The sequence below is a fragment of the Microcaecilia unicolor genome, chromosome 2 (genome assembly GCF_901765095.1).
Source record: "Microcaecilia unicolor chromosome 2, aMicUni1.1, whole genome shotgun sequence".
NCBI lineage: Eukaryota > Metazoa > Chordata > Amphibia > Gymnophiona > Siphonopidae > Microcaecilia > Microcaecilia unicolor.
The window spans coordinates 596,981,098-597,008,419 of record NC_044032.1 but is presented as its reverse complement, the minus strand read 5'-3'; the positions used below and the strand labels follow the sequence as shown (position 1 = coordinate 597,008,419).

The following is a 27,322-nucleotide window of genomic DNA, read 5'->3' as shown; positions in this document are numbered from 1 at the left end:
TGTAAAACAACAAACAAAAAAAAAAATAAAGAAAAACAGCCTTTATAAAATATTTGCTTTTTAAAAAATATTCATATATACAGCATATAAAATGAACCCCCAACATGCATAAACTTATGCACACACAGCCTCCACACACATAAATTTATTCAACCTGAGCAGAGGTATTCAGTGATGAAATTGGGAAGGTTAGTATTTTTGCTCATATTTGTATAAAGTATGTACATCTACATATTAAATAATCCAGGGAATTTGTGCATAGTAAGTAGTGTGTGTGAGTACTTTCTATGGGATAATTTTCAAAGGGATACTATCAGGCTTATTTTCAAAAGAGAAGGACGCCCATCTTTTGACACAAATCGGAAGATGGGCGTCCTTCTCACAGAGTCACCCAAATCGGCATAATCGAAAGCCGATTTTGGGCATCCCCAACTGCTTTCCGTCGCGAGGACGACCAAAGTTACCGGGGGGGTGTCAGAGGCGTGGCAAAGGTGGGACTTGGGCATGCCTAACACATGGGCGTCCTCAACCCATAATGGAAAAAAAAGGGCGTCCCTGACGAGCATTTGGACGACTTTACCTGGTCCAGTTTTTCTTACGACCAAGGCACAAAAAGGTGCCTGAACTAGCCAGATGACCTCCCCTTACTCCCCCAGTGGTCACTAACCCCCTCCCACCCTCAAAAAAGAACTTAAAAAATATTTTGTTCCAGCCTCTATGCCAGCCTCAAATGTCATACTCAGATACATCGCAGCAGTATGCAGGTCCCTGGAGCAGTTTTTGTGGGTGCAGTGCACTTCAGGAAGGCGGACCCAGGCCCATCCCCTACCTGTTACACTTGTGGTGGTAATTGTGAGCCCTCCAAAACCCACCACAAACCCACTGTACCCACATCTAGGTGCCCCCCTTCACCCACAAAGGCTATGGTAGTGGTGTACAGTTGTGGGTAGTGGGTTTTGGGGACCTCAGCACACAAGGTAAGGGAGCTATGTACTTGGGAGCTTTTTCTGAAGTCCAGTGCAGTGCCCCCTAGGGCGCCCGGTTGGTGTTCTGGCATGTCAGGGGGACCAGTGCACTACGAATGCTGGCTCCTCCCATGACCAAAGAGCTTGCATTTGGTTGTTTCTGAGATGGGTGTCCTTAGTTTCCATTATCGCCGAAAATCAGAAATGACCAAATCTAAGGACGACCATCTCTAGGGACAACCTAAATATCAAGATGTGGGCGTCCCCGGCCGTATTATCGACACGAAAGATGGACGCTCATCTTGTTTTGTTAGTACGGATTTCCCCGCCCCTTCGCCGGGACGTCCTGCGAGGAAGTCCTCAGAAAATATGGGCACCCCTTTCGATTATACCCCTCTACGTATGTATTTTCCTTTGAAATTACCATACAATTTAGGTAACCTGCTGTGAAATTACCCTCTTGGTATATATAGGAAAAGAATTTAGAACGTCTGGTTCAGGTGGCCTTAGTCACACTCCCCTGACAGATTCAGAAACAGGAATATCTGAGTAAAAACATAAACAGAAGTGTCAATGAACTCCATAAAAATGGTGATATAAACTTTTCCATCTCAGTGATATCATTATCCACAAATTATTCAGGAGCACATATTTGCCAAAAAAATCTAATTATTTTCCCATTTTTTGGAGTGAACATAAAGTTTCAATGATCCTCAAAGTGTCTCATGTTTCAGTATCACTGCAAACACAAACATGTCAGTTGCAATGCAGTATGTCCTACAGATGTTGTAGATTTTGTGTTGAAAGGAATCTGTAAAATTATGAATGATACATGCATACAATATAATACATATCAATCCTATTTCTATAGGTTATGTCCTGATTACTTGCAAGGCATGAGCACTTCTTTCATGTTTTAAGTACTGTAAGTTGCCAACTTTCAAACTTAGGACCAGATGTACGAATCGTTTTTTCCCACAGATGCAAAAGGGGAAAAACCATTAAACACAGCTGACTCATAGTGTACATTTCTACAAGTCAGCATTATTGGTATAGTGTTCCTTGCCTCAGAAGTATCTAATCTACAGAAAAAATATACATTGGAAACATGTCCAGAATGTTTGGTCTTACAATTTGCCTGGAAGTGAACTGGTGAATCTGATGCTGTGCCCATTTTGCTTACCTTGTAGACCTTCAGTGAATTTGAAATTGAGCAACATCAGGAGTGTGCTTATGACCACTTGGAGGTGTTTGATGGGGACACAGAGAAGTCACCTATCCTGGGGCGCCTGTGTGGCAATAAGATACCAGATCCCCTTATTGCCACTGGAAACAGAATGTTTCTTCACTTCGTTTCAGATGCATCAGTACAAAGAAAAGGCTTCCAAGCTACGCACTCTACAGGTTATTAAACGTTCAACCTTTTGGCCTTCTTTGTTCTCTCTCTTTTTTTTTTAATTTAAAGAGGTCTTTATTAAGCAGTATATCTGAGCAAAGTACAATAACAAGATGAAAATGTGTGATGCAATAACCATAAGTACAAAAGCAGATTGCATCCTTGGACAGATGTCTCTCTGTAAGCAATAATAATGCCTCCAGTACAGTCATTAAAGGGCTAGAAAATCTGTGTGGAAAACATTTCCACCTTAAGCATATTCTATAAGGGGTGCCTATATTTATGCACAGTATAAAGAATATGCTTAATTGATATCCTAGCACCTAAAACCATGAGCTTCCATTTACACAAATGAAAACATGACGTAAATCCCGACACATAGATTTAGGTGTATTGTGCCATATTCTATAACTGCAAGCGCAAATTTTGGAATGCCCACAAAATGCCTATTTCCCCACCCATAACCACACCATTTTTGCCTGCGTGCATTAAAATTTAGGCGCAGTGTGTTACAGAATACTCTTAGCAAGTTATGTGTATAAATTCTAATTTAGTGGCATGGAGGAGTGGTCTAGTTAGGACACCAGTCTTGACATCCAGAGGTGGCTGGTTCAAATCCTACTGCTGCTCCATGTGATCTTGGGCAAGTCACTTTACCCTTCATTGCCTCAGCTACAAAATTAGATTGTGAGCCATCCAGGGACAGGGAAATACCCAGTGTACCTGAATGTTAATCACCTTGAGCTACTACTGAAAAAGGTGTAAGCAAAATCCAAATAAATAATTATTACCAATTAGTGTTCATTATTGCTGTTAACAATGCTGAGTAGCTTGTTAAGACAATTAAGTTACACAAGTCATTACAGAATACACTTGGATTTCAGAGCAGAATGCTAGGTGCATTATATAGAATCCTGGGGTAAGTGCAGAGATGCTGGAAATTCCTCAAGATGTGTTAACATTTTGTGATAGAATTCTATAACCCCCTCCCCCCATACACACCCACCCCCATTGCTATCAGAAAACAGAAAAATGCATCTACCACAAGCTAGTGCTAGGAAAATAAATGCCTGCTAAAAGTACAAATAGACGTGCCAGACAGCATATGCATAACTAAAATCAGGATCCTAAACAGCTCTCTTTAGTGTTATAAAAAAAGAGGGTTTTTTTGGTGGACCTTCAGAAGGTGGGTTACCTAAAACTGACTTATTCCATTACCAACACCAATAGTCTTCATAGGTCCTTTTAAATATATATGAACAACTCACTTTCAGGTTCATTATAATAATTCATCTGTTTCAGTAACATTCAATTCTGTAAAACACTTCATCTTAAATGAAGATTAAATGAAGAAACTATTCTTCTCAAGACCAAAGTGTTTTATAACATTGGATGTTACTGAAACAAATGAAGTTATTATAAAAATCAGTAATACTTCACACCCCCCCCCCCTCCTATCTTGCCTTATTGGTAGTCTCCACCCCCTACAGTAGACCTATCTAATCCCCCCTCCCTCCAACTAGAAGTGAAAACCCAACTCAAAAATAAAATAATAAGAACAAGGTTAATAATCAGAGTGATCTGGAGGCAAGCAAATGTTAATATCTTAAGATTATCATTTTATTTAAATGTAATGCTAGAAGTAAAAAAAACAAAATCATTCAGAAATCTTAATCACCCTGAACCATGTCATAATATTGGGAGAGGCTTGGAGGTATGTTTTCCAGATTTACATTTCAGGATCCATGTAATTCTTTCCATCTTCAAAATGTCCCACACCTTCTGAACCCATTCAGTTGGTATCTTATCTCATTCCCACTATCACACTGTTTGCTGCCAATCACAAAACTCAAGTTAGTTGCCGATTATCATCACGTAAGCTTACCTCTGAAGAGCCATGAAAGAATAGAAGCTTGAATAATCTTTTGAATCATATTACCAATTACATGCAAGAATATCAGTTTTTAAGGACAATGTACCTCATGAAAGACTCCAAAGGAAATTGGAGAGTCATGGGATTAGGAGGTAGTGTTCTACTATGGATTGAAAACTGGTTAAAAGATAGAAAACAGAAAGTGGGGTTAAATGGTCAGTATTCTCAATGGAGAAGGGTAGTTAGTAGGGTTCCCCAGAGGTCTGTGCTGGGACCACTGCTTTTTAACATATTTATAAATGACCTAGAGATGGGAGTAACTAGTGAGGTAATTAAATTTGCTGATGACACAAAGTTATTCAAAGTCATTAAATCGCGGGAGGATTGTGAAAAATTACAAGAGGACCTTACGAGACTGGGCGTCTAAATGGCAGATGACGTTTAATGTGAGCAAGTGCAAAGTGATGCATGTGAGAAAGAGGAACCCGAATTATAGCTACATCAAGCAAGGTTCCACGTTAGGAGTAAAAGACCAAGAAAGGGATCTAGGTGTTGTCGTTGATGATACGTTGAAACCTTCTGCTCAGTGTGCTGCTGCGGCTAAGAAAGCAAATAGAATGTTAGGTATTATTAGGAAAGGAATGGAAAACAAAAATGAGGATGTTATTGGTGCAACTGCACCTTGAATATTGTGTTCAATTCTTGTTGCCGCATCTCAAAAAAGATATATTGAGGCATATTTTCAAAGCACTTAGCCTTCCAAAGTTCCATAGAAACCTATGGAACTTTGGAAGGCTAAGTGCTTTGAAAATGAGCCCCAGAGTGGAATTAGAAAAGGTACAGAGAAGGGCGACGAAAATGATAAAGGGGATGGGACGACTTCCCTATGAGGAAAGGCTAAAGCGGCTAGGGCTCTTCAGCTTGGAGGAAAGGCGGCTGAGAGGAGATATGATAGAGGTCTATGAAATAATAAGTGGAGTTGAATGGGTAGATGTGAAGCATCTGTTTACGCTTTCCAAAAATACTAGGACTAGGGGGCATGCGATGAAGCTAGAATGTAGTAAATTTAAAACGCATCGGAGAAAATGTTTCTTCATTCAACGTGTAATTAAACTCTGGAATTCGTTGCCAGAGAATGTGGTAAAGGTGGTTAGGTTAGCGGAGTTTAAAAACGGTTTGGACGGCTTCCCAATGGAAAAGTCCATAGACCATTATTAAACGGACTTGGGGAAAATTCACTATTTCTGGGATAAGCAGTATAAAATGTTTTGTACTTTTTTGGGATCTTTTGCCAGGTATTATGTGATCTGGATTGGCCACTGTTGGAAACAGGATGCTGGGCTTGATGGACCTTTGGTCTTTCCCAGTATGGCAATACTTATGTACTCTTGCACTTATGCCCCTAGATATGATTGTGCATATGATTGTACATATAAATGTACCCAGACCTCCATAGCATCTCCAGCATAAAGAAGAGCTATTTTTGTCCCATTTACTAGTCTTCACTACAATGTGATATAATCTATACAATAGTTTAAGCTGTGTATGAACAAGACACAAAGAGAGAGAGAGAGAACAATAATAAGCAATTGCCACACCAGTTTCCAAAAAGTACTCTCATTTTGGAAGCTAAGCATGTCCTTCAATAATTGGTTCATAGATTTACTCATTTATATTCTGCCTATAACTAAGCAAAGTACAAAATAACATATATAAAAATACAATTAAAACACAACAATAAAACAAACCAAAACACCAAACATAAATCCCACTATCCTCTTAATAAATCCCACCCATACATATATTATCTAATATATAAAATAATCATCAATATTTTCAAATGACAGAGGGGTCCTTTTACTAAGCCATGGCAAAATGTGGCTTTCAGTAGTGTAGGTGTGTGTATTGGGCACGTGCTGGGCAAGTTTTTACCGCATCTACAAAAATGTGTGTGTGTGTGATTTTTTTTAATGGGACGGGAAAAGGGCTTGCGGTAAAAATGAAACCAGTACACACCCAAAACTAGCCTGAGCGCTTAACACCACCCATTGATCTAGTGGTAAAGGCTCATGCGCTACATTTGCGTGCCAAGTGCCGATTACCGCAAGTAGAATGAAATAAATAATTCATCCAGGCGTTATGGGTGTTTGCCAAATCTGAAATTACCACCAGGAGGGTGTGCTGGCCTGGCAGTAGTCTCATTTTGGCACACGCTGTAGATGTGTAGAGCCTATCGTGGCTTAGTAAAAGTGCCCCTTAGTCAATAATATGAATCTTAAACTTTTGAACTCTACCTACTGTGATACCACATCACATCCATATGTCTTCACAAAAAGATGTAACCAGTTTTCCAAAACTTGAGAGCGGTTGCCAAAGTTTTATAAAAACAAACAATCTCTAAGTACATACATTTTTAATAATCAGCTTTTCAAACCCACATGAAGGGTAGGTAATTGCCGATTTGACTGCAAGGGTGAGCAGGAAGTGTCTAAGCTGAAAATACTGGAGAAAGGATAATTTGATTCCCAGACAGGAAAGAATGTCAGCTCTAGTTTCAAATAACTGATCTTTAAAATTTTTGAAAAAGAAAGAAATCCCTGAAGTTTAGCTGCCAGATTGGTCATATATATGGAAGTGCCCATATATCTTTAAAAATCACAAGTATTAGCCAAGGCATATGGAGAGAAAGTTGAGGATATTTTGGCCAGTTTACAAACCATCTGCGATCAATAAAAACTTTAGAGAAGAAAGAGAGGGTAAGTAGGAAAAAGGGGTAATTTGTGATACTTATTGAATAAATATGTAAGACATTGAAATGACTGGAAAAATTGGCTTTCCAAATACTCCCAATGAGCCCCATTTTATTCAGGTCATAGAAGTAGAAACTAACATGTGCTGGTCAGTGTATCTCACGTTTTGCCAGTATTTTAGAATAGAATCTGCCAACAGAGCCTGTTTTGAAATATAAGAGAAATGGACGTTTATGCATTGGGTGCATTGATGGTTTCAAAGCCAGCACTTAACTGGTTATTTTTGTGATCTTACAAACATATCCATGTATTATTATGTTTTTTATTTTATATATTAAAAATGTTTAGATCACTCCATCTATACACATATAAAATACCTGAATCATAGAAAAAGACAAAAATTTCAAACAAACACAAACGATGTATTCAGTTGAGCATGTATATCATCAGTTAAAATCCTAAGGGCCTCTTTTATCAAGCCGCGCTAGTGGTTTCCACACAGCAATGAGATGCAGCCCATTCAAAATGAATGGGGTTTGTCGGCATTACCGCACCAGGAGCCACTAGTACGGCTTGATAAAAGAGGCCCTGAACATTCTTTCCATCTTCAAAATGTCCCACACCATCTGAACCGATTCAGTTATTCTGATGCTCTCACAGTGACCCGTTTCCCTTGCCAGTTTGGCATTTGGGGAGGAATAAAAACCACTGGTGCTACTCCATAGCAGCTATTTACCATATGCTAAACATGCTTAGTAGCAGGTGTAACTTCTGACATTGATCTTTTAAGACATAGACGTTTTAGTCTGGTAACCGACTAAGCAGCTGTATAAAGCAAGGACAGCAAAACAGCCACAACTCGGGCATTCGGCACATATTCAGACATAGCCTCTCGCATCACACCTTAATACATACACTGGAGTCTGATTTCGACAGAAAATTGGAATTTATTTGGCCGCAGCCAGGAGCATCTAACATTGTAATTCTAACTTAATACATAACATGTTCTTTTCTCGACATTATAAATGTTAACATTTTCTTGCCTGGGTACACAGCTTCTATCCACCGGTTGTGCCATCCAAGCACCCTGTTTCCTCTCTGTGCTGTCTCTCATAGCACCCGTTGTCTTTCCGGTGTATCCCATTGAAGGATGCATCTACCATCTTTTCACTCTGATGATCTGGGCCTCCCAGCCTTCGAAGCTAGGAGACAAGCTGTGACTCAGCTATGATGTAGACATATATTTCTTTGCTTACATTTCAATTTTCCAATCAACTCTTTTCCACATAACGTTTTACCACCTGCTTTATAATTTTTCTCTATTAATCTGCTGTGTATCTGTCGCTGTTACTGTATAACTATTGTAGCCTGACGCCTACTGCGACAGATGCTGCCAGTTAACCAGGTGGGTGGGTTGGGTCAGAGTTGCTCCTCCCACTCTTGCTGGCTCAAAAAGGACTCTGCAGGTTTCCCTTTGGATCCTTCTCGTCCATTGCCCCTCCCCCTCGCCCCTCCCCATTTATTCCTTAACCCTTTCCTCCTCGTTCCCCTGTAATTACTCCCTTGTCCCTACTCTCTTGACCCTTCCCCCTTTCCCCCCCTCCTCCCATCTTTTCTTTCCCTTTGCTGGCCATCAGCCCATTTGTGGTCGGCATCCCCTTACTGGTTCTGCCTATTTCTTTCTAACATTATGAAGTGAGTTACCCTGGCACCGGTCTAAATATCAGCTGGTTCCTGGTTAACTTCCGGGTTGGCAGATGTACGTAGATATTCAATGACTGAAAGCAGCATACCAGTCACTTACCACTGTGGGCTGAACTGAAGGCCCCTGAATTATAATTAAAATGAGCAAATTCAGACCATGCGTCAGTGAGTGTTTCTAGAAATTCAGGTCATTAAGATGGCATCTATTAAAAGACTGATTCCACGATGATTTGATTGATCCAGGATTATCCAAGTAAAAGCTCATTGTGGCATGATCTGAAGTGTTTACAACACCTATGTTACAAGATGGACATATCTCATAATATCCTCTGAAATAAGCAAATAATCTATTTCAGAAAAGAATTGTGAAATACTAAATATAAAGTTTAACCCATTTGTTATGATGGGTAGTATGCCAAATATGATGCAAACCGCATTGTTTCATGTAAGTACATAGTAATTTAGTACCCTCACCCTGAGATCTGGGGATACCAGATCTATCTGAAGCAGTAGAAAAACAGTTAAAATCACTACCTAGGTAAATTGCTCCCTTGGTATGTAACTGTAAAACATTTGTTGAAGAAACCTGAGGGGTTTTCTTAGAGTGCATAAATGTTAGTCATTGATAAAGTAAAACCTTCTAGTTTGCCCACCAAGATCGCATTATCAACCCTTGGAATTTGAGAAGAACTGCTATGAACCAAATGCACAACTCAGATATTCTATGCACTCACACATGCATGTGATTCTGAAATGTAGGTGCACAGTTATAAAATTGCTTCCATTATTAGTAATTAGAACCCACTGCATAAAATGAGACCTGCACTTTGCTCTTTCATAAATCTAGCCAATGATTCTTTAGAAGCTCAGGGGCTGCGTCTGCAGGGTGGTTGCAGCTTGCACCTCAAGGTCATAACAGTGCTCTCAGCTAGAATACATAGAGCTAACGTTTACATGCTTCATTGAACATGTAATACTATGCATGTCAAAGTTGGCAATTTAGAAATATGTGGCTTTATTTGAATACTCTTTTTCTTTTCTTATATTAACTTAAACTTCCACTCTTCTGTATGTTATGATGTGTTTCAGCAAGGCAACTTGCCCTTTGGGTCTTACTCATAATATTTGGGTGTAACTGTAGTTAGTAATTACAGATGACTCTTATGTATTCGCCTCCACACTGACCAAAGTGAATCTGATCCAGAAACTTGCTGGAATATTATAGGGTAAACACAGAGCCAGAAACTTTGTACTGCAACACCTGGCTTTTATATTGTGTGCTACAGAATACTACTCTGCCTTATGGCACTTAAGGCATTGCACAATGTAAGCAAACAGCTAAATGCTGCTTTGCTGAGGATAGCAGAGACTTTTGCTGCTGATTCATGTTGATCACAGTACCAGCCCAAGGCTTTGTGGTGCCTTGAGCCAACTTTTGCTTTTGTGCTCCCATCTTTGGTTCAGTCTTGCAGTACGAATCGTGCAGATGGCAGGGTTCATGCCATGAGAATGGCCCCAGATCCTAAGATAACTGTGTTGCCTAGGCACTTTACTTTTCCATTTCGGTTGATCCTGATTCCTGTTTACCACTTTTTTTTGTTGACTTTCTCCTAAGTGCTTTTCTAGGATCTTATTTCCATTTTCTGTTTCTTCCTGCTTCCTGTCTCCTTCCTTCCCTCGCCTACATCGTGTCTGATGTTGAGCCTTTTGTTTAATCTTTTGTCTCCATTTATCTCATCTGCCATTTTATCTGCCTGTAGCTAGATTTAATTCCTCTTATTCCCCTCTCCAGTCTTTAGTTTCCCTCTATTCACTTACTTACTAGCTTTCCATTTCCTACTCTTCCCTAGTTTTTCCATTCCCCACTTGTGTCTCAATCCTTCCACAGCCTCCTATCGCCCTTTCTAGTCCCCCAATTTCTAGTCCCCCATTTCCACCCTCCCCAGCCTCACATACCTTTTCCCTAATAGCCCAGCTACATCTCTGTCACTCAACCACCTCTAGTCCCTTTCTTACATCGTATCCCTCATCCAAACTTCCGTTCCTCCCTTAACCCTTCCCCCTATTTCTACTCCCTCTTGCTTCCTTTAAAAGCTACTTCCCTTTGCCTCTCACTGATCCTGTAGCCCTCTGTCCCTTTCCACTGCATCCTAACCTTTTCAGGCCCATCAAAGTGTCTCCTCTCCCTATTTTTCTACTTCCAGTCTCACAGTCCTATTTATATCCTTACTCAATCACATAGTCCTCACTGTCCTTCATAATTCCTGCTCAGTTTCTTAATCCTCACTCTTCCATTTTACCCAATCTTTGAATCCTCACTTATACATCGGATATTCAATCTTAGAGTCTGCCGTCTTTGGGTCTCCTACTGAATCCTAGAGCCTATTCCTAAGTCTGAATCCATGCTCTCTTATCCCTTTGTCTTTAGATCTGCCCTTGTGCCTCCTTTTCACCTTTCCTAGGCATGTGATTCCCCTGATTTTTTTTTCACTATGCCTATTTTTCTTCTTTTCTAGCATCTTCCCAGGCATATGCCCTTGCTTCTCTCTCTCATAGAATCTAGTATCCTCTTCAACTTCCAACCCCAGCATCAGTTTCCAGCTCACTTCTCTCAGTTCTCAGTCCTAGCATCACTAGCATCCCTAGCAGCAACCTGTAGCTCCTTTCTCCCAGCATCAGCCCCCTTCACCTAGTCCTGAACCCCAGCGTTAGTTTACAGCTCCCTTCTCCCACTGCCCATCATCAGCCTCCAGCTTCCTTCTCCCAGTCTATAGCCCCAGAATTAGTCTCCAGCCCCCTTCTCCCAGTCCTCAGCCCCTGGCATCAGCCTCCATCTCTCTTCTCCTACTCCCTAGCCTCAGCAGTAGCCTCCAGCCCCTTCTCCCAGGCCCCAGCCTCTAGCTCCTTTCTCCCAATGCCTAGCCCTCAAGCCCAGCATCAGACTCCATTCTCCTTCTTCCAGCCCCAGCATAAACCTCTCTCTCTCTCTCTCTCCTTCTCCCAGTCCTTCTGCTTCCACACCAGTTTCAAGCCTCCAGTCCCCAAGCTTCAGCATCAACCCCTAACCCTTAGCTTTAGCTTCTACTTAACTCAGCAGCAAAAGGAGCATTTTCTTCCGTCTCACAGCTATTCTGTTCCTCTTCCTCAGTTGCCTCTTCTTTCTCTCTCCCATCTGATATGAGCTTTCTCTCTCCGATATAGGACATTTTTCTATTTGTCTTTCCTTTGATTTCCTCTCTGGCTGAAGAATTTGCAATCATATTGAAAGATATTTCTAAGCTAATTATACAAATCATTGCAAACTGCTTAGCATGTCTGAATATCTTTCTTTATAGCCATGTGAGAGTTAATTGGTATTATTATTTGCATCATATGTATATTTGTAATAAGATGCTTCCTAAAGCTGACAATAAAATGCATAATGTCTATACTTTGATTTATATAGGTAAAAGATTATGGGGTCCTCGGGCATTCTGCCTCAGTATACAAATTTTATCTGCCCTTGGGCTTTTAAACTGGAGTGAAGGAGTAGTCTTATGGTTAGAGCAGTCGGCCACGAACTAGGAAAGCCTGGTTTAAATCATTACTGCAGCTTTCTGTGATTGTGGGCAAGTCATTTAACCCTCCATTACCTCAGGTAAAAACTTAGAGGCCCATTTACTAGGTTTGGTTTGGCGCTAACGTGCACCTAAAGCATCAAAACATGGACTACCACAGGATGCAGTACAGCATCGTAGTAGTTTTGAAGTGTGCATGCGTTAACTACATGGTAATTTTTTTTAAAGGGGCGTGACAGGGGCAGAGAGTGAGCATTCCTACTCTATCTTGTTAGCGCATCTATGGTACCATGTGCTAACTTGTTAGCGTACAGATAATGCAGGAGCGCTTACCACTGACAAAATAGGCCTATTTTTACTGCAACTCAATAAAAGGACCCCTTAAGTTGTAAGCCTTCAGGGTTCAGGGAAATACCTACTGTCCCTGAGTATAACTCGTCTTGAGCTGTTATTGAAGAAGCATAGTCTAAATCCAGAATTCCTTCCCTTCCTTAATAGGCATTGTGATCTCTAATGGCTGGGAGCCAGGGTTCAAATCCCTTCACCTTCCATTGATTAAGATCAGTACGTGTTTTCTAGCAAAAAAGGTGCCGGTACTCAAATGCCAGACCACCCTTCAGGGGTGGGGTGATCACTGAGGGACCCACCCCACAATAGCCAGGCCCCCTGCAACCAGTCACAGAATCTATGAAAAGGTAGAATTGGTATGTAGAGCCTGATCTCTTTTACTATAACTTGGGGACCATGAGTCAATTTTAGCAGACAATGAAAAAGGTGCCGTACTCCGTACCCCCAAGTACCCCCTCAAAAAAAGCCCTGATTAAGATACAAACTTGGGAGTCTATTTACTTATGGTTTTCTAAATACTTAGGGGTCCTTTTACAAAGCTGCAGCAAAACATGGCTATAGCATGCCCTTAGGACTGTTTGATGTGCTGATCAGTTTGCGTGCAGCAACGTGGCTGTGCTGATAAGCGCAGATATGCCCACTCTCCATCCCCAGACATGCCTCCTCAAGGAAAAAATACATTTTCTATTTTTAGAACACTGGTAGCGCACACATGTCACAAGTGCCACAGGATGCCTTAGCGCACCCCACAGTACACCATTTTAAGTTGTGGTAAGTATGTTTTAGTACTTACAACAACTTGGTAAAAGGGCCCCTTAGTAAATTGGGCCCTCTGGAAAAAAAGGAAATAACTTCTGTACCTGAACCCAACTTCCATTGAGTTATTTATTTGTTTCCAGTGATTTACTGTACCACCCTTTACGCAAGCAAGACCATAAAGGCGATTTACAATTCTAAAATCAAAAATGTACAGCACAGAACAGACATTAACCAAATATGTTGAACAGCAAATAATATAACTGAAGAAACAGAATCCACATATTAACTAATCTGCAGAAAAAGTCACCCCACCCTCTCACTCAGGAGCTCCCAGAAGGCTGTCTGAAAAAATAATGCTTTCAAACCCTTTAAAACTTTATTAATGAGGATTCTTGTCATAGAAACACTGGAAGGGAATTCCACAGGGAAGGGCGATCAGCTGCAAAAACAGCGTGATGTGTCACATCATGTCTGATCTGAGATGGAGAAGGAATGGTTAGGAGTTCTGACTGATGATTATAGATTCTGAGCTGAAATTTAAGGAGTCAAACAGTTCTCCAAATAACGAGGTTGATCCAAGTGCAGTGCTCAATGGGTCAACAATAGGATCTTAAATTTAATCTTGTAAGATGCTGACAGTCAATGAGGAGTTATCAACAAAAAGGTGCAAAATAAAATACAAACAGTTTTCACTATAATATAGAATCCTTTTTTTCTGCTTGTTTACTTATTAAGATGGGTTTTCTTGCTTCTCTGTGAAGTCACTTGACTTAGGGTGACACCTAGTGGGCAATATAGAATTATAACAGTATGTATACATTCATGGAGTGCAAAACTAATGCATCTCAAAAATCTCTCTGCTTGTCTTGTTAAATATGTTTCTTTTTATTGTGAACTTTATCCAGAATACTTCCTGAAAGTAAGAATATATTGAAATTAAAATAGGCGAATTAGCAGTATACAGTTAAACATGTAATGTAATCTCTTTACACTGCAATCTTTGCAATTTTTTAAATTGTTAATCATCCACCATTACATATCCTAATTCCGTTGTTATACCCTATATTCTCTATCTACATAGTCTAATTCTGCAAGTCCCCTTCACTGTCTGTTAAGATGTCTTCATGTCTATTGTGTTGGCATTGTGGAGCATTAGAGGGTAAGAGTTGCCTTATTTAGTCAGACCCAGGGGTCCATCTAGTCCAGTATCCTGTTTCCAACAGTGGCCAGTACAAGTTACAAGTACCTGGCAGAGTCCCCAAAAGTGGCACTTAATCTCAACTATAAGCAGTGATTTTCCCCCAGGTCTACCTTAATAATGGTTTATTAACGTTTCCTCGAGGTATTTGTCTAAACGTTTTTTTTAAATCCAGCTACATTAACAGCTTTTACCACTTGCTCTGAAAAAAAAAGTTCCAGAGTTTAACCACATGCTAAGTGGAAAAATATTTTCTCCTATTTGTTTTAAATGTGCCACTGTGTACGCTCATGGAGTGTACTCTAGTCTTTGTAGTTTTTGAAAGACTAAACAATCAATTAATGTTTACCTGTACCACTCCATTCAGGATTTTATAGACCTCTATCAAATCTTCCCTCAGTCATTTCTTCTTCAAGCTTAAGAGTAAGAATATACTATATTTGTATACTATTCATGTGTTTAAAATGATCTATTCTCTACATCATCCACTGTTTTGAGCAGATAGAGGTCATTTACTAAGGTATGCTAGCATTTTAGCTCATTCTAAAAATCAGCTGTCACTAAACACTGAGACTCCAATAGAAATATAATTTTATTTATTCCTTACATTTATACCCCACATTTTCCCACCTATTTGCAGGCTCATTGTGGCTTACAAGTAACCATAAAGGCATTTGCCATTATGGTTGATAACAAATACAAGATTGTGTTGTGGTCAGATGAGGTAGGTGTGATTCAGGCGTCATTAGGTTGAGGGGAATGATGATAGTAAGTTGTCCAGTACGATCTTTGATTATGTTGTGTTGCTCGGTGTGGGGAGTTATGTTGGATCGGAGGGATAGGCTTTTTTGAAGAGGTGAGTTTTTAATGATTTCCAGAAGTTTAGGTGGTCATGTATTGTTCTCACAGCATACGGGAGTCCATTTCATAGTTGTGCGCTCATGTAGATGCAAATGTTGTTTTGTATTTTAGCCCTTTGCAGTTGGGGTAATGCAGGTTTAGGTATGATCGCGCTATCTGGATCTGTTTCTAGTTGGTAGATCTATGAGGTCTGTCATGTATCCTGGGACTACGCCGTAGATGATTTTATGGACCAAAGTGCAGATTTTGAAGAAGCCAATGCAGCTTTTCTCGGAGAGGTTTAGCAGCGTTTAGCACCAGGTGACTTTTAGAGTGAGCTAGAAACACTATCACATCTTGAGTAAAAGACCTCCATAAATAAGATTAACATCAAAACATAAAACATTTTTTAAAAATCAGGGAAAACAAGTTTGATGATGTCATCAAGACAAATATTGACCAATTCATAAACTATCGTTCCCTTGACCTTGCAATTTCAAATGAATCCATATGAAGTTGTCAAATGGCTAAGATTTATGGCTATATCCCTTTAGAAAAAATGTAGTTATGTTCTTCTGTGATGCTACGAGTTTGTATCTGTATATATTGTTTCATTCAGTTTTGTCTTCTTCTAATAGAATGTGGAGGTCGATTGAAAGCTGAAGCAAAACCAAGAGATTTCTACTCTCATGCTCAGTTTGGTGATAATAACTACCCAGTCCAGGCAGACTGCGAGTGGCTGCTAGTGACAGAAAGAGGACACCAAATAGAATTAAGTTTTATAACATTTGAGGTCGAAGAAGAAGCGGACTGTGGTTATGATTATGTTGAAGTTTTTGATGGGCAGGATGTAACTTCTATGCGGCTTGGTCAGTTCTGTGGATCTGGGGTAAGTTTGTATACTTAAAAAAATATAATTTGCTAAGAAAAAGGTTTCTTAAGAAACTGGAGAATGATGTCACAAAGCCAAATGCTAAAGGTACAGTAACAATATTTCAGAACATCTTTTATCAGACAGGATATTCAGTCTGGAATACATTACTGTAAGATATTGTTTTACATTGTGTACTTGTCCATAACTGTAAAGATGTATACATTTTTTGCAACATGCTAACCATAGCCAGGAACTTATATTTTTAAGCTTGGATTATTGGTTGCTAAAATTCAGTCATAGATCCTGATCTTAGTGAATTGGGCGTGGTGTAAAGGTATGGATCATGTCCTACTCTTTGTTGATTCAAAAATCAGCCCGTTTCACTGAGGAAATCCTTAAAAGGAGGCTAAATGCATTTGTGATGATAACATTTACCAAAGGTTAGTGTGATATAATCATGTTTGCATGCTTTGCTAGAGAGCAATTGTCAAAGCTGTTTAGCCACATTGAATGGATGTGTGAAAATTGCCTTCACTCTCCGGTTAAAAGTGCATACATAGGGTTCCATAGCACACATAATTCTAGCTAGATTAAGGGATGGGTGTTTTATCGACATCATCTAAAATAGTACTCATGGATTATATATTCATATATCATATACAGAGATAGAGATATATATCCAGTGAGCAGAAGGAATGAACGAGAATCCACCTATAAGTACAGGAATAGAACAGAGTATGCAAAACAGGAGAAAAAGCTCTTTAAAGAAGTAGATCTGCAAACAAAGAAAAACCAATGGCAAATATAAAGTGTTACTCTAGGAACTGTATGTTGATCAAGCCTGGACACATTTTAGTTTTAGTTTAGTTTATTAAAAGACTTTCTATACTGCCTTTTTTTGGGTAGGTCAAAGCGGTGTATAGACTAATAAAACAAACAGGGAAAAGAATGTCATCATTGAAAAGAAAGAGACAGAGATACTTAACCACAAAAACAAACTGCTAAAACATTTAATTTTAAACCTAATACACATTTAATCAAGAGAGACAAACTGGTTGTTCTTTCAATATCAGCCCTGTGATGGTGAAAATGCCTGCTCAAAGAAAACTATTTTTAAAGCAATCTCAAAGGATTTAAAGTGGAGCAGTCCTTGTATTGATTGGGGGATAGAATTCCAAAGACAAGGGGCAAGGAAAAAAAAGGCACCTCGTCGATTCATAATCGGCCATTTTAGATGAGGGGAGTACCAACCCTTCTCCATTGAGAATACTGACCATTTAACCCTACTCTTTCTTTTCTATCTTTTAACCAGATTTTAATCCACAATTGGACATTGTCTCCTATCCCATGACTGTCTAATTTCCTCAGGAGGTACTTTGTCAAATGCCTTTTGAAAATCCAGATACAGAATATCGGCCAGCTCACCTTTATCCACATGCTTATTCAACCCTTCAAAGAAATGTAGTAGATTAGTGAGGCAAGATTTCCCTTAACTAAATCATGTTGGCTTTGTCTCATTAACCTATACTTATATCTCTACCATTTTGCCTGGCACCAACATCAGGCTCACTGTTTTATAATTTCCCAGATCACTTCTGGAACCCTTTTTTAAAAACTGATGTTACATTGGCCAACCTCCAATCTTCTGGTACCATGTTTGATTTTAAAGATAAATTATATATTACTAACAGTTGCTCTCATATCATGGGGTATTTACACATGTTTATTTTTTAGTCCCACCCAAAACACCCCCAGATCAATCCTCCTTGCCAGATTCAGTTTTTTGTGTTTTAGATGTGTATATCCTGGCATTTTAAAATCAGGATTTAGATGTGTTCTTTGGGGTGGGGGCAAACAATGAGCCAACTTGCTGGATGCAGGCCTTGGAGCAACTATTTCTTGTCCTCCATACTTTTTTCTGCCCCACATCAGATCTAGCTAGTGGAATCAGTGGAATAAGTTGTTTTGATTCCTCGCTCCCCCACCTCTGAAATTGAAGCTAGCAGACGGTGAACAGTCCAGCCTCAATATCAGCAGTCCTTCTCTCTCTCTATCCCTTCCTACTGAGCTTTCCCACTGCTCAGATTATCTCATTAAGAAACAGGATGTAGTTGCTCTCTGATTTTAACAATCACACGGTGACCAGTAAAAGTTGCAACTGTGGAAATACAACCTGATTTAAAGCTGCTGGCATGTAGGAGAAGGGGGAAGGTGCTGGAAATAGGACCTGGGAGACAAGTCTGATGCTGGGAATAGGAAAGGAGGTGGGGCTGGGGGCTGAAAATGGGGCAGGTGGAAGATGGGAGTTAGAGCTTGGAGATAGATCTGGTGTAGGCCAGAGGCTGGAAGAAGAAGGCCAGGATCTCATGCAAGGTTAGGGATGGCAAAAGAGGGCTTAAAAGAGCAGATGGTGGGGATGTCAGAAGGGGTTTGATGCTGGGGAGTAGGTGGCAGAAGGGCGCTGATATTAGGGTTGGGAGAAGGGTTCAATATTTGGATAGGGAGAATGGGGCTCAGATATGACACAAGAAATGGGGGTAAGTGTTGATAAGGGATCTAATGCTGGGTCTTGGAGAAAGGGACAGGGAGCTGGGGTGGGAGTGGTGCTGGGGTAGAAGTCCCCCCCCAAACAAAAAATGTTCTGTTCCCCACACCCCAAAATAAGCTGATGTAAGGATGGGACCATGATGATCTCTGCTTCCAAATCTAGTACTGCTCAACCTGCCAAAGGCGAATCCACCCAACTGCCTCTGATCCCCATAATCATAGCTCAGCCCTGGCTCCCACATGTCAAGGACTGGGCACCATTGCTTTTGTGATTGGCATGCTTCCACTTTTAGTGATACAGGATTTAAGAGTGTTTGCCCAGGTTTTTAGGACTAGGAAAATGAGTGTGAGGGAAGTAAGAGGAGATAGAAGCAAGAGAGTAGAATGAGAGGAGGGGGGGATAGGATAAAGGGTGGCAAAGTGTTGTTGACAAAGAAAAGTGAGACAAGGGGAAAAGGAGGAGGAGGCTGTATAGAGGTGAGTGGGGCAGAGTGAACCACACACAGTTCTGCTCTATCACTTCACCAATTGACAGACACAGGAAAAAAGGGGAAAGCAGAGATAAATTGTACACCTCTGAGAAGCATTCCCTCATCTGGCAGCCTGACCCCCTAGTTACAGTATCACAAGACTAGTGCTGAGAGACTGAGGAAATCATTTTGAAACTGGGAGCTATCAGGTTGAGAACGTCTAAGAATTACTTAAGCCTCCTTAACAGGGAGTCCTCGGGTAGGTGCTGAGGAGAATTAATGAGTTAGGTTGATCTTGCTTAAGGGTCTGAGGGTGGAGTTGTCAAAAGGGGATTGTGAAACTGGGGTGGGTGAGGGTACAGGTCAACCATTGGTCTGGCCCTTTACAAGGTAATGGGTCTAACCTGAGGCTAGTTTTATTTGCAGCAAGATTAAATTTATTACATGAGTCACTAACCTATGGTACTGAGGTACCACAGGTTAATGACTTGCATGGTACATTTTGCTATGGTAAAATGGTTTGTTTTACTGCAGGTTTGAACTGTTCCTCTTAGTGTGCACTAAATGAAATAATGTACACAGTTACAAAATAAAATGATATTATGACTATTATTATACATATTTCATAGGTGGATTGTTCACTGCCTAGAAGCATATATAGCAATCAGAAGCAAAAACAGTTGGGAGGTGCTGCAAGGCCTGAGTTAAGCTACTGTGCTAATCTATTGTGTAAGGAAAATTATTTTGTTGCTGAAACTGTCTGATTCTTTTTTAGCCACCAGGAAAGATCTCCTCAGCAGGAGACGTCATCTTAATCCTCTTTCATACCGATGATACAATCAGCAAGAAGGGATTTCATATACGATACAGAAGCATAACATTGCAAGACATGCTGCAAACCAAATAAGGACTTCACCACCTCTATGCCAGTAATGAAAAGGAGAAAGAGGCTGAGGGGGGAAAAAACATTTCTCACAGAAGTGATAAGTACTAATGTTTTATCTAAGTACAAGTGGAAAGATACTCAAAGACCAAGAGCATCTCAGTTTAAAAACTGAGGTTTATCTATCCCAGGGGAATGTTTGGATGATGGTGATAGAGTTGATGAAGAAGGTGGTAATATGCATAAACCACTTTTGAACTGTGCCTGGAATGGTGGCGAAAGAGCATGGCATGCTTTCACGGAAGCTTCAAAAACATTTGTCAGATAGAGTACCTGCAGACTCAATTCGTTCAAAACGGGACAGAATCCTGCAGTTGCCCCTACTTCTGATAATTCTTTGGTCTCCAAGGATAAACTATAAAATTAATTTGCAAGCTAGTCACTTAAAATTCTGCTCTGTTATCTTAGTTTGAATTTATTGTTTTGTTATTTTTTTGTTTTGTTGTTTGGCGGGGGAGGGGGTGGTTTTATTTTTTGTGTTTGGCTGTGTGTCCAGGATACAATGCAAAGAAGTGAAAAGATAGGAAATAACAAAAGTCCTCTTAGGGTGGCCTGATCTTATTAGACATTCATCAGTCCAATGAATTTCTTACAGATCTTTGGGAACTGGAATATTCATTTTTTTTTCATATGTATGTCACTCTTACATCCATGCAATTAACTGGCCTTTTGTGCATTTTGTTCTACCAACATTATGAAAACTATCTTCATTGTTACATTAAGGATTTGGATGCTTTAACAAATTAAATGTGTCCAATGTTCTGATCAAGTTTGCCATTTGGGTAATGTACAGTTAATGTCTATCAGACCCGATTAAGGACTTTGTCTTGTTTTACAAACTTATTTCACAAATCAAATTCTTTAGCCAGAGAAACAGAAGCTCAAAAATGGTAAGGACATGGTTCATTAAAAAAAAAAAAACCCTGCAGATTGCATTTTCAGTATTATAATTGTAACCGCTGCTACAGTATATTTCTTTCGTGGAGAAATGTGTCTGTTCTTTTTTAAACTAGTGGGCAAATGGTGCTGATGAGAAGGAACAATCCCCTTGATTGGACCTAACGGAAAAAGAGCCTGTTTGCTGCAAATTAATTAAAGGATGGTTGAAATAACAAAGGAGTATGTGGTTGCAAGAGTATTCCTATGGTGCTATTCTGTGAACACAACAGCAAAAGTTTTAAACCTTTGAGCCAACAATACTGCAGATCATGAATATCTCACTGTGCCTGACTGCATCTGAAGAATAAAGAAGACAGCAAATGTATGAAGAGATCATTGCAAGGGCAGCACTAAGTCCTATGGAACAATTACCATTGCCTTAGAAATCTCGCACATGATCAAACAGATCTTGCACATGCATATTTCATTTGATAATCTTGCAACTTGAACATTTATATGTATAGTACAAAAACAAATCTTCCAACACACCATTTGAATAGTTCAGTGTCTGATGTATATAAAGTGACTTGCTTCTGATAATAGGAATAGATTCTTAATTGAATGAACTATTATATGTGCTTTAGGACATTTGTGGCTTTTGTCATGATGTGTGCTATTTAAGTATGTATGAATGAATATTCCCAAAGGCTGAAATATGTTGTATGGTTGAACTGTTAATTTGTTGTTTGATGTGCTAAATTCTACCAAAACCCCGACTGTAGCAACTTTTCTTCTAAGGTATTGAAAATAGATCATAAGAGTTCAAACCCATTAGGAACAACATTCAAATGAAATATTACAATGCACTCACAAAATAATATTTTATTATCCTGTGATGTAGCTTCCAAACAAATCTGGCATTATTTTATCTGCTATCATATAGTGTACATCCTCTGGCACCAATTTTATTTTAAAAAATATTTTAACACTAGACGGACGTGTAGATTCTTCCACCTATCTCAACCACGGATGAGATTACTTTGCTACCATTATATCCTCACACGTAAAAAAAAAAAACACATTACAATTATTAGGAAAGTTCTATAGCACATTATTTTGTCCAATAAATTTTTCTTAGCCACACAAATTCGATTGCAACACAGGTCTTGCTTTTGGATACAACAAAGCTTATTTTGAGATAATGCAAATAATGCGACATGCTTATATGAAAATGACATGACTCTAGATTTTTACCATGCCAGCTTTAAGCTGTTTGCACTGTAGGACAAAATCAGAGTGTGCACATAGTTGTGTAATGGTAAAAATGCAATACAGTTGTGTGAAGGAGTATCTCAGTGGTTAAACCAGCAGGCTGAGACCCAGAGAAGCTAAGGTTCAAATTCTTTCACTGATGCTCCTGTGACCTTGGGCAAGTTATTTCTTCCTCCACTACCTTAAGTAAAATGTACTGGTCAATATTCAAAATGATTTAACTAACCAGAAACAGCCGCTGACTGATTAAATCGCTCATTCTGGGAAAACTGCTAGTTTTGAGTGGCACTTAACCAGCTAAGGGCCTCTTTTATCAAGCCACACTAGTGGTCCCCAGTGCAGCAATGCCGATGAAGCCTATTCTCTTTGAATGGGCTTCGTCAGTATTGCTGCATGGGAACCGCTAGCGTGGCTTGATAAAAGAGGCCCTAAGTGTCATTGAAAATTAGTGGTAAGCACCTAAGTGAAAGCCGGCTATTTTAGGGGTGTTAAGGGGGGGGGGGGGGTGGAGTCAGCACTTGGATGGTTAAGTGGCAATATTCAGCACTTAACCAGCCAAGGTAACTGCATGCCTGCATGCAGCAACCCATGGCTGGTTAAGTTTGGAATATCGACAACTGGGCTATGTGTTATCCAGTGCTGCATAAACCAGGTATTGAATGCTGAAGCCCAGACATGGTCTGGCATTGAATATCCAGGAATAATGCCCACGGCAGTCAGCAAAATGCTCATAACCACCAGCTGAATATTTACCCCTTAGATTGTAAGTCCATTTGGACAGAGAAACAACTTGTGTGCCTACATGTAACATGCTTGAGCTTGGATTCAGAAAATGTCAGCTTATAAAATCTAATAATAATAATAATAGTTGTGCACAGGCATCAGCATTCACAATTTATTATCTTTGCATTACTTTAGGCTTATCCTCATCAATATACTTTTTTTTAACATAAGGATGGCTTGATAACTTTTTGGCAAACCAAGTTTACTTATCTCTTAGGGACTTTTACTAAGGTATGCTAATGGATTTAGCATACACTAAGTAATAAGATACCCATTATATTGTTAGTGTGCAATAAATCTGTTAGTGCACCTTACATTAAAGGACCCTTTAGTTATTTTTTAAACCTGTCCTATAAATATGCCTTTATAAGGGATATGTATAATAGATCTGTTTTAAATACTTTAAAACTATGTATAGGAACAAAGAATTTCACAACAGGTAAAGGCTTAAAGTGTAGTCTTCACTATTTATTTACCTCAGTCATAACCACAAACCTGGCTTGATCTCTAGCCTTTCTTCTTTCTTACCGCTGAGGATCCATGGTCTCTGTCTGTGCATTTTGGAATGCCCTTGATGCTTGTATTGTCATGACCTAAAACATTTATGATTTTATTTAGAATTTAGACACCCCGTCCAAACAACCCCAGCTTTTTTATTCTATTTTGTCGTGGAAATGCATGCCACAGAAAAATATTTCCCCTTAAGGTAATTACGAGACATTCCTTATTACACCTTCCCTCTTTTGATCAGGAACATGCAATATATTTGAACGCTTCAGTCTCACCTCATTGGACTTATGAATCAGACTGCATTATTTTGGTCCTCCTCTGGACTCCTGTTCTTGAGATTTGACATCTAGAATGCGATACAATAATTTTTAATTTATAAGTTACCATTTAAAGCCGCCATGATACTTGAAGATAAAGGATGGCCAATATGGGGGCCTTTCTACTAAATGTGGTAAATTTTGCACTTAGTGCATGGGTAACACAAAAAGTATCATGTGGTAAGTGCAAAGATTATGTACTAAATGCAGGGGGGTGGCCAACATCTGCCCTGCATTTATCGCAAAGGGCAGACGGTTACCACAGAGACACCGCATTGAATGCAGTGCCTGATAGCACTGGTGTTCTCACCAGTGGCGTAGCTACGTGGGGCCGGGGCCCCCATAGATTTGGCCCTGAACCCCCTGCCGACGACCCGCCCAGCCCCACCCTCCCGCCGCCAACCCGCCGTCGCCTGCCTTTGCTGGCGTGGGACCCCAACCCCCCGCCAGCCGAGGTCTTCTTCTGCTCGCAAAAGGCTACCTTCTGTTTCTGATCTGCAAGGCTTCGTTCTGTGAGTCTGATGTCCTGCACGTACAACGTGCAGGATGTCAGAAACAGAAGGAAGCCTTTTGCGAGCAGAAGAGGACCTCGGCTGGCAGGGGTTGGAGTCCCCCGCTAGCAAAAGTAGGCGACGGCGGGTTGGCGGCGGGAGGGGTGGTCGAGAGGGTCGGCGGCAGGGGGGGCAAAGTCGGCAATGGCGGGGCGGGGGTGGGTGGGTGTCGGCAATGGCGGCGGGGGGGGGGGGGGTGTCAGCAGTGCCGGGGGGGGGGCTAAAATGTGCCCCCTCACCTCAGGCTCTGGACCCCCCTCCCGCCAAAGTCTGGCTACGCACCTGGTTCTCACACTATCAAGTACAGCATGTAGGGCCCCTTTCACAAAGCTGTGGTAAAAGGGGCCCTGTGGTAGCATTGGCACTTAGATTTGCTGCATGCTGAGGGCTCCTTTTACTACAGTAGAGAAAAGGCTTCTTTTTTTTTTTTTTAATAAAAAGGACAAGTGAACCACTTGCCATGGAGCTATTTCCTGGGGGAGCCCTATCCGCCACCTATTTAAGAGGCATTAAGAGCTCCCGTGCTAACCTGGCGGTAATTGGGCAGAACATGTATCTGCCCAATTACCGCCGGGTAAGTCCCCGGCACTAAAAAAATAAAAGTATTTTTTCAGCGCCGGAAATGGTGCGCTTTGGAGGCAGGCATTACTACTGAGCTCCTGCGGTAGCCTGGCAAAGCGGAGGTACATAATGCGATGCAGGCCAATAGCATAAATAAATAAGCAAACACTTGGCTGAATCAGCAGTCCCAACCCCAGTCACTCAGTACTCCCTTCCTGATCCCCCTCCATTCACCCCTCCATCCTAACCCCAAACCACATCCCCAACCCTCCAACTAATAACTGCTCCACCACAGACCCCCCCCCCCTTTTAAAATGTGGGGCCCTCTGAGCCTCTGACAACAATCCCCTGAACAATTCCACCCTCCACTGCTCAAAAACCTTCCCCTCCCCCTCCATAGACCATATTTTACACTAACAAACACTTGCATTTGCTTGTTGATTCATTTTGCTTGGTTTTTCTGAAAAGTCTTCTGTGTATGGTTACTAGTTTTTTACCAGTGATGAAAGCTTCTTCTCCAGCAATTTGTCAAAACCTCTTTTGAATCCCATTGTGTTAGTTGTCTTGACCACAGATTCTATAACTTAATTAAGCACTGCATAAAAAAAAATCCACGATGTTTTCAGTCTGCTGGTTCTTAGTTACATGGACTGTCGTTATTGCATTGTTTGAAAGGTTAAACAGCAGTTCACTAATTAACTGTTTTTGATTTTAGAAACATCTATGTTATCCCCTCTCAGTCATCTTTTTTCTCCAACCTGAAAACTCCTAAACTGTTTAGCTTTTCTTCATAAGGGGGATCAGGAGTTCTAACCCCCCCCCCCCCCCCCCCGCTTTATCTTTTTTGATGGTATGTACTGAACAGTCACATCTTAGTGTGTCTGTGACCAATGGGGGAGTAAACGGGGTTTATGCCTTCATCCCTCCAGTAGTCATTTACATATTTAGGGCACCGTTTGGTCACTTATTTATGATTGAAACAGGTCTAGCCAAAAATGTTTTAATTTTGGGCCTAGACCTTTTTGTTGTGTTTCATTGTTGCAGAAAAACTTGTATCTTTTGGTGCTGCCCATGTCTTACCCATTTCCTGAACAAACCACGCCTCCAACATGCCCCCTTGAAATTTGGATGAACTGTGGAGAAAAATATCTAAAATTGGAGTGTTGAAAATAGCAACTTGGATGTTTTTGGAAGAAAAACATCCATCTACCTCCTTATGATATTTTTTGTTGTTTTGAAAATGAGCTTCTAAATTTGTTAGCATTTCACTGTCTCTTAATCCTGTCCAGGTGGACAATAGTATACACCCAGTACTGTGCTCCTCCCCATCTCACATGGGATTCAGCCATTTTGATATAATTTGTACCCCAGTATCATGGTGTTCCAGTGGTTGTTCTCATTCCATCAGGTCCCTGACATACCTATTATGTCAAATTCTTCATTTATTGCTATACATTTTAACTCCTCCACCTTATCTTTTTTAGACTTTTGGCTTTAACATACAAACAATTTAAATAATCTATTTAAATTGTATTCACAATCTATTAAACAGTTTCTAGGGGTAGTTTGGAAACATTTATCTGTACTTCATTTAAATATTCCTGGACTACTTCATTTTTTACAATAATTTCTCTATCGGGATATTCTAATTTCAGCATCTCTCCAGTATATCTTGAAGATGCTTAGTAGTATATGGTTCAGAGTAAAGTAACTGTAAGATTTTCCTCAGGTTATAGTTTAAAAGCTTCTCTTTTTTTTCTTTATAAATTTTAGCATTTAGATCCTGGTTCTGCCTTAACAAAAGGTGGAGACCATCCTTTTGGAGTAGGTTCTCTTTTTCCTGAATATTCCCATTCCTAATAAATCTAAAGTGCCCTTTTAAAAAGGTGCGTTAGGCTGGCAGCACACACCAAAATGAGACTACTGCCAGGCTACCATGCCCATAATGCCTGGATGATTTATTTATTTCCTCCCATGTACGGCCTTTCCGGGGGTAATCAGCAGTTGGTACGCACCTACTGGTCAAGATTTAATTTACATAGACATCACATGAAGAATACTGGTGCCAGCCGGGTTCCCACCCCTGTGGGTCAGCACTTTACAAAACCAGATCACTGTACCAGTGACTTCATAGTAAGAATCCTAAAAGGTAACTTTAAAACAATACAGGAATGTAAGACCTTTGAAGTCAGAATGATTGAATATTTTGACACCCAACAGACAGG

At 40.3% G+C, this 27,322-nt stretch overlaps 1 protein-coding gene across 1 annotated transcript in view; it reads left to right on the top strand.

The window, feature by feature from the left end:
- Window positions 1–22,176, top strand: part of TLL1 (tolloid like 1) — a 499,423-nt gene extending 477,247 nt beyond the window's left edge. The window contains exons 19-21 of the mRNA XM_030191579.1: window positions 2,156–2,369; window positions 16,029–16,279; window positions 20,057–22,176. Coding sequence (XP_030047439.1) covers window positions 2,156–2,369; window positions 16,029–16,279; window positions 20,057–20,188 — 597 coding nt within the window. The 3' untranslated portion in view covers window positions 20,189–22,176. The remainder of the gene's footprint in view (window positions 1–2,155; window positions 2,370–16,028; window positions 16,280–20,056) is intronic.
- Window positions 22,177–27,322: the final 5,146 nt, after the last annotated feature.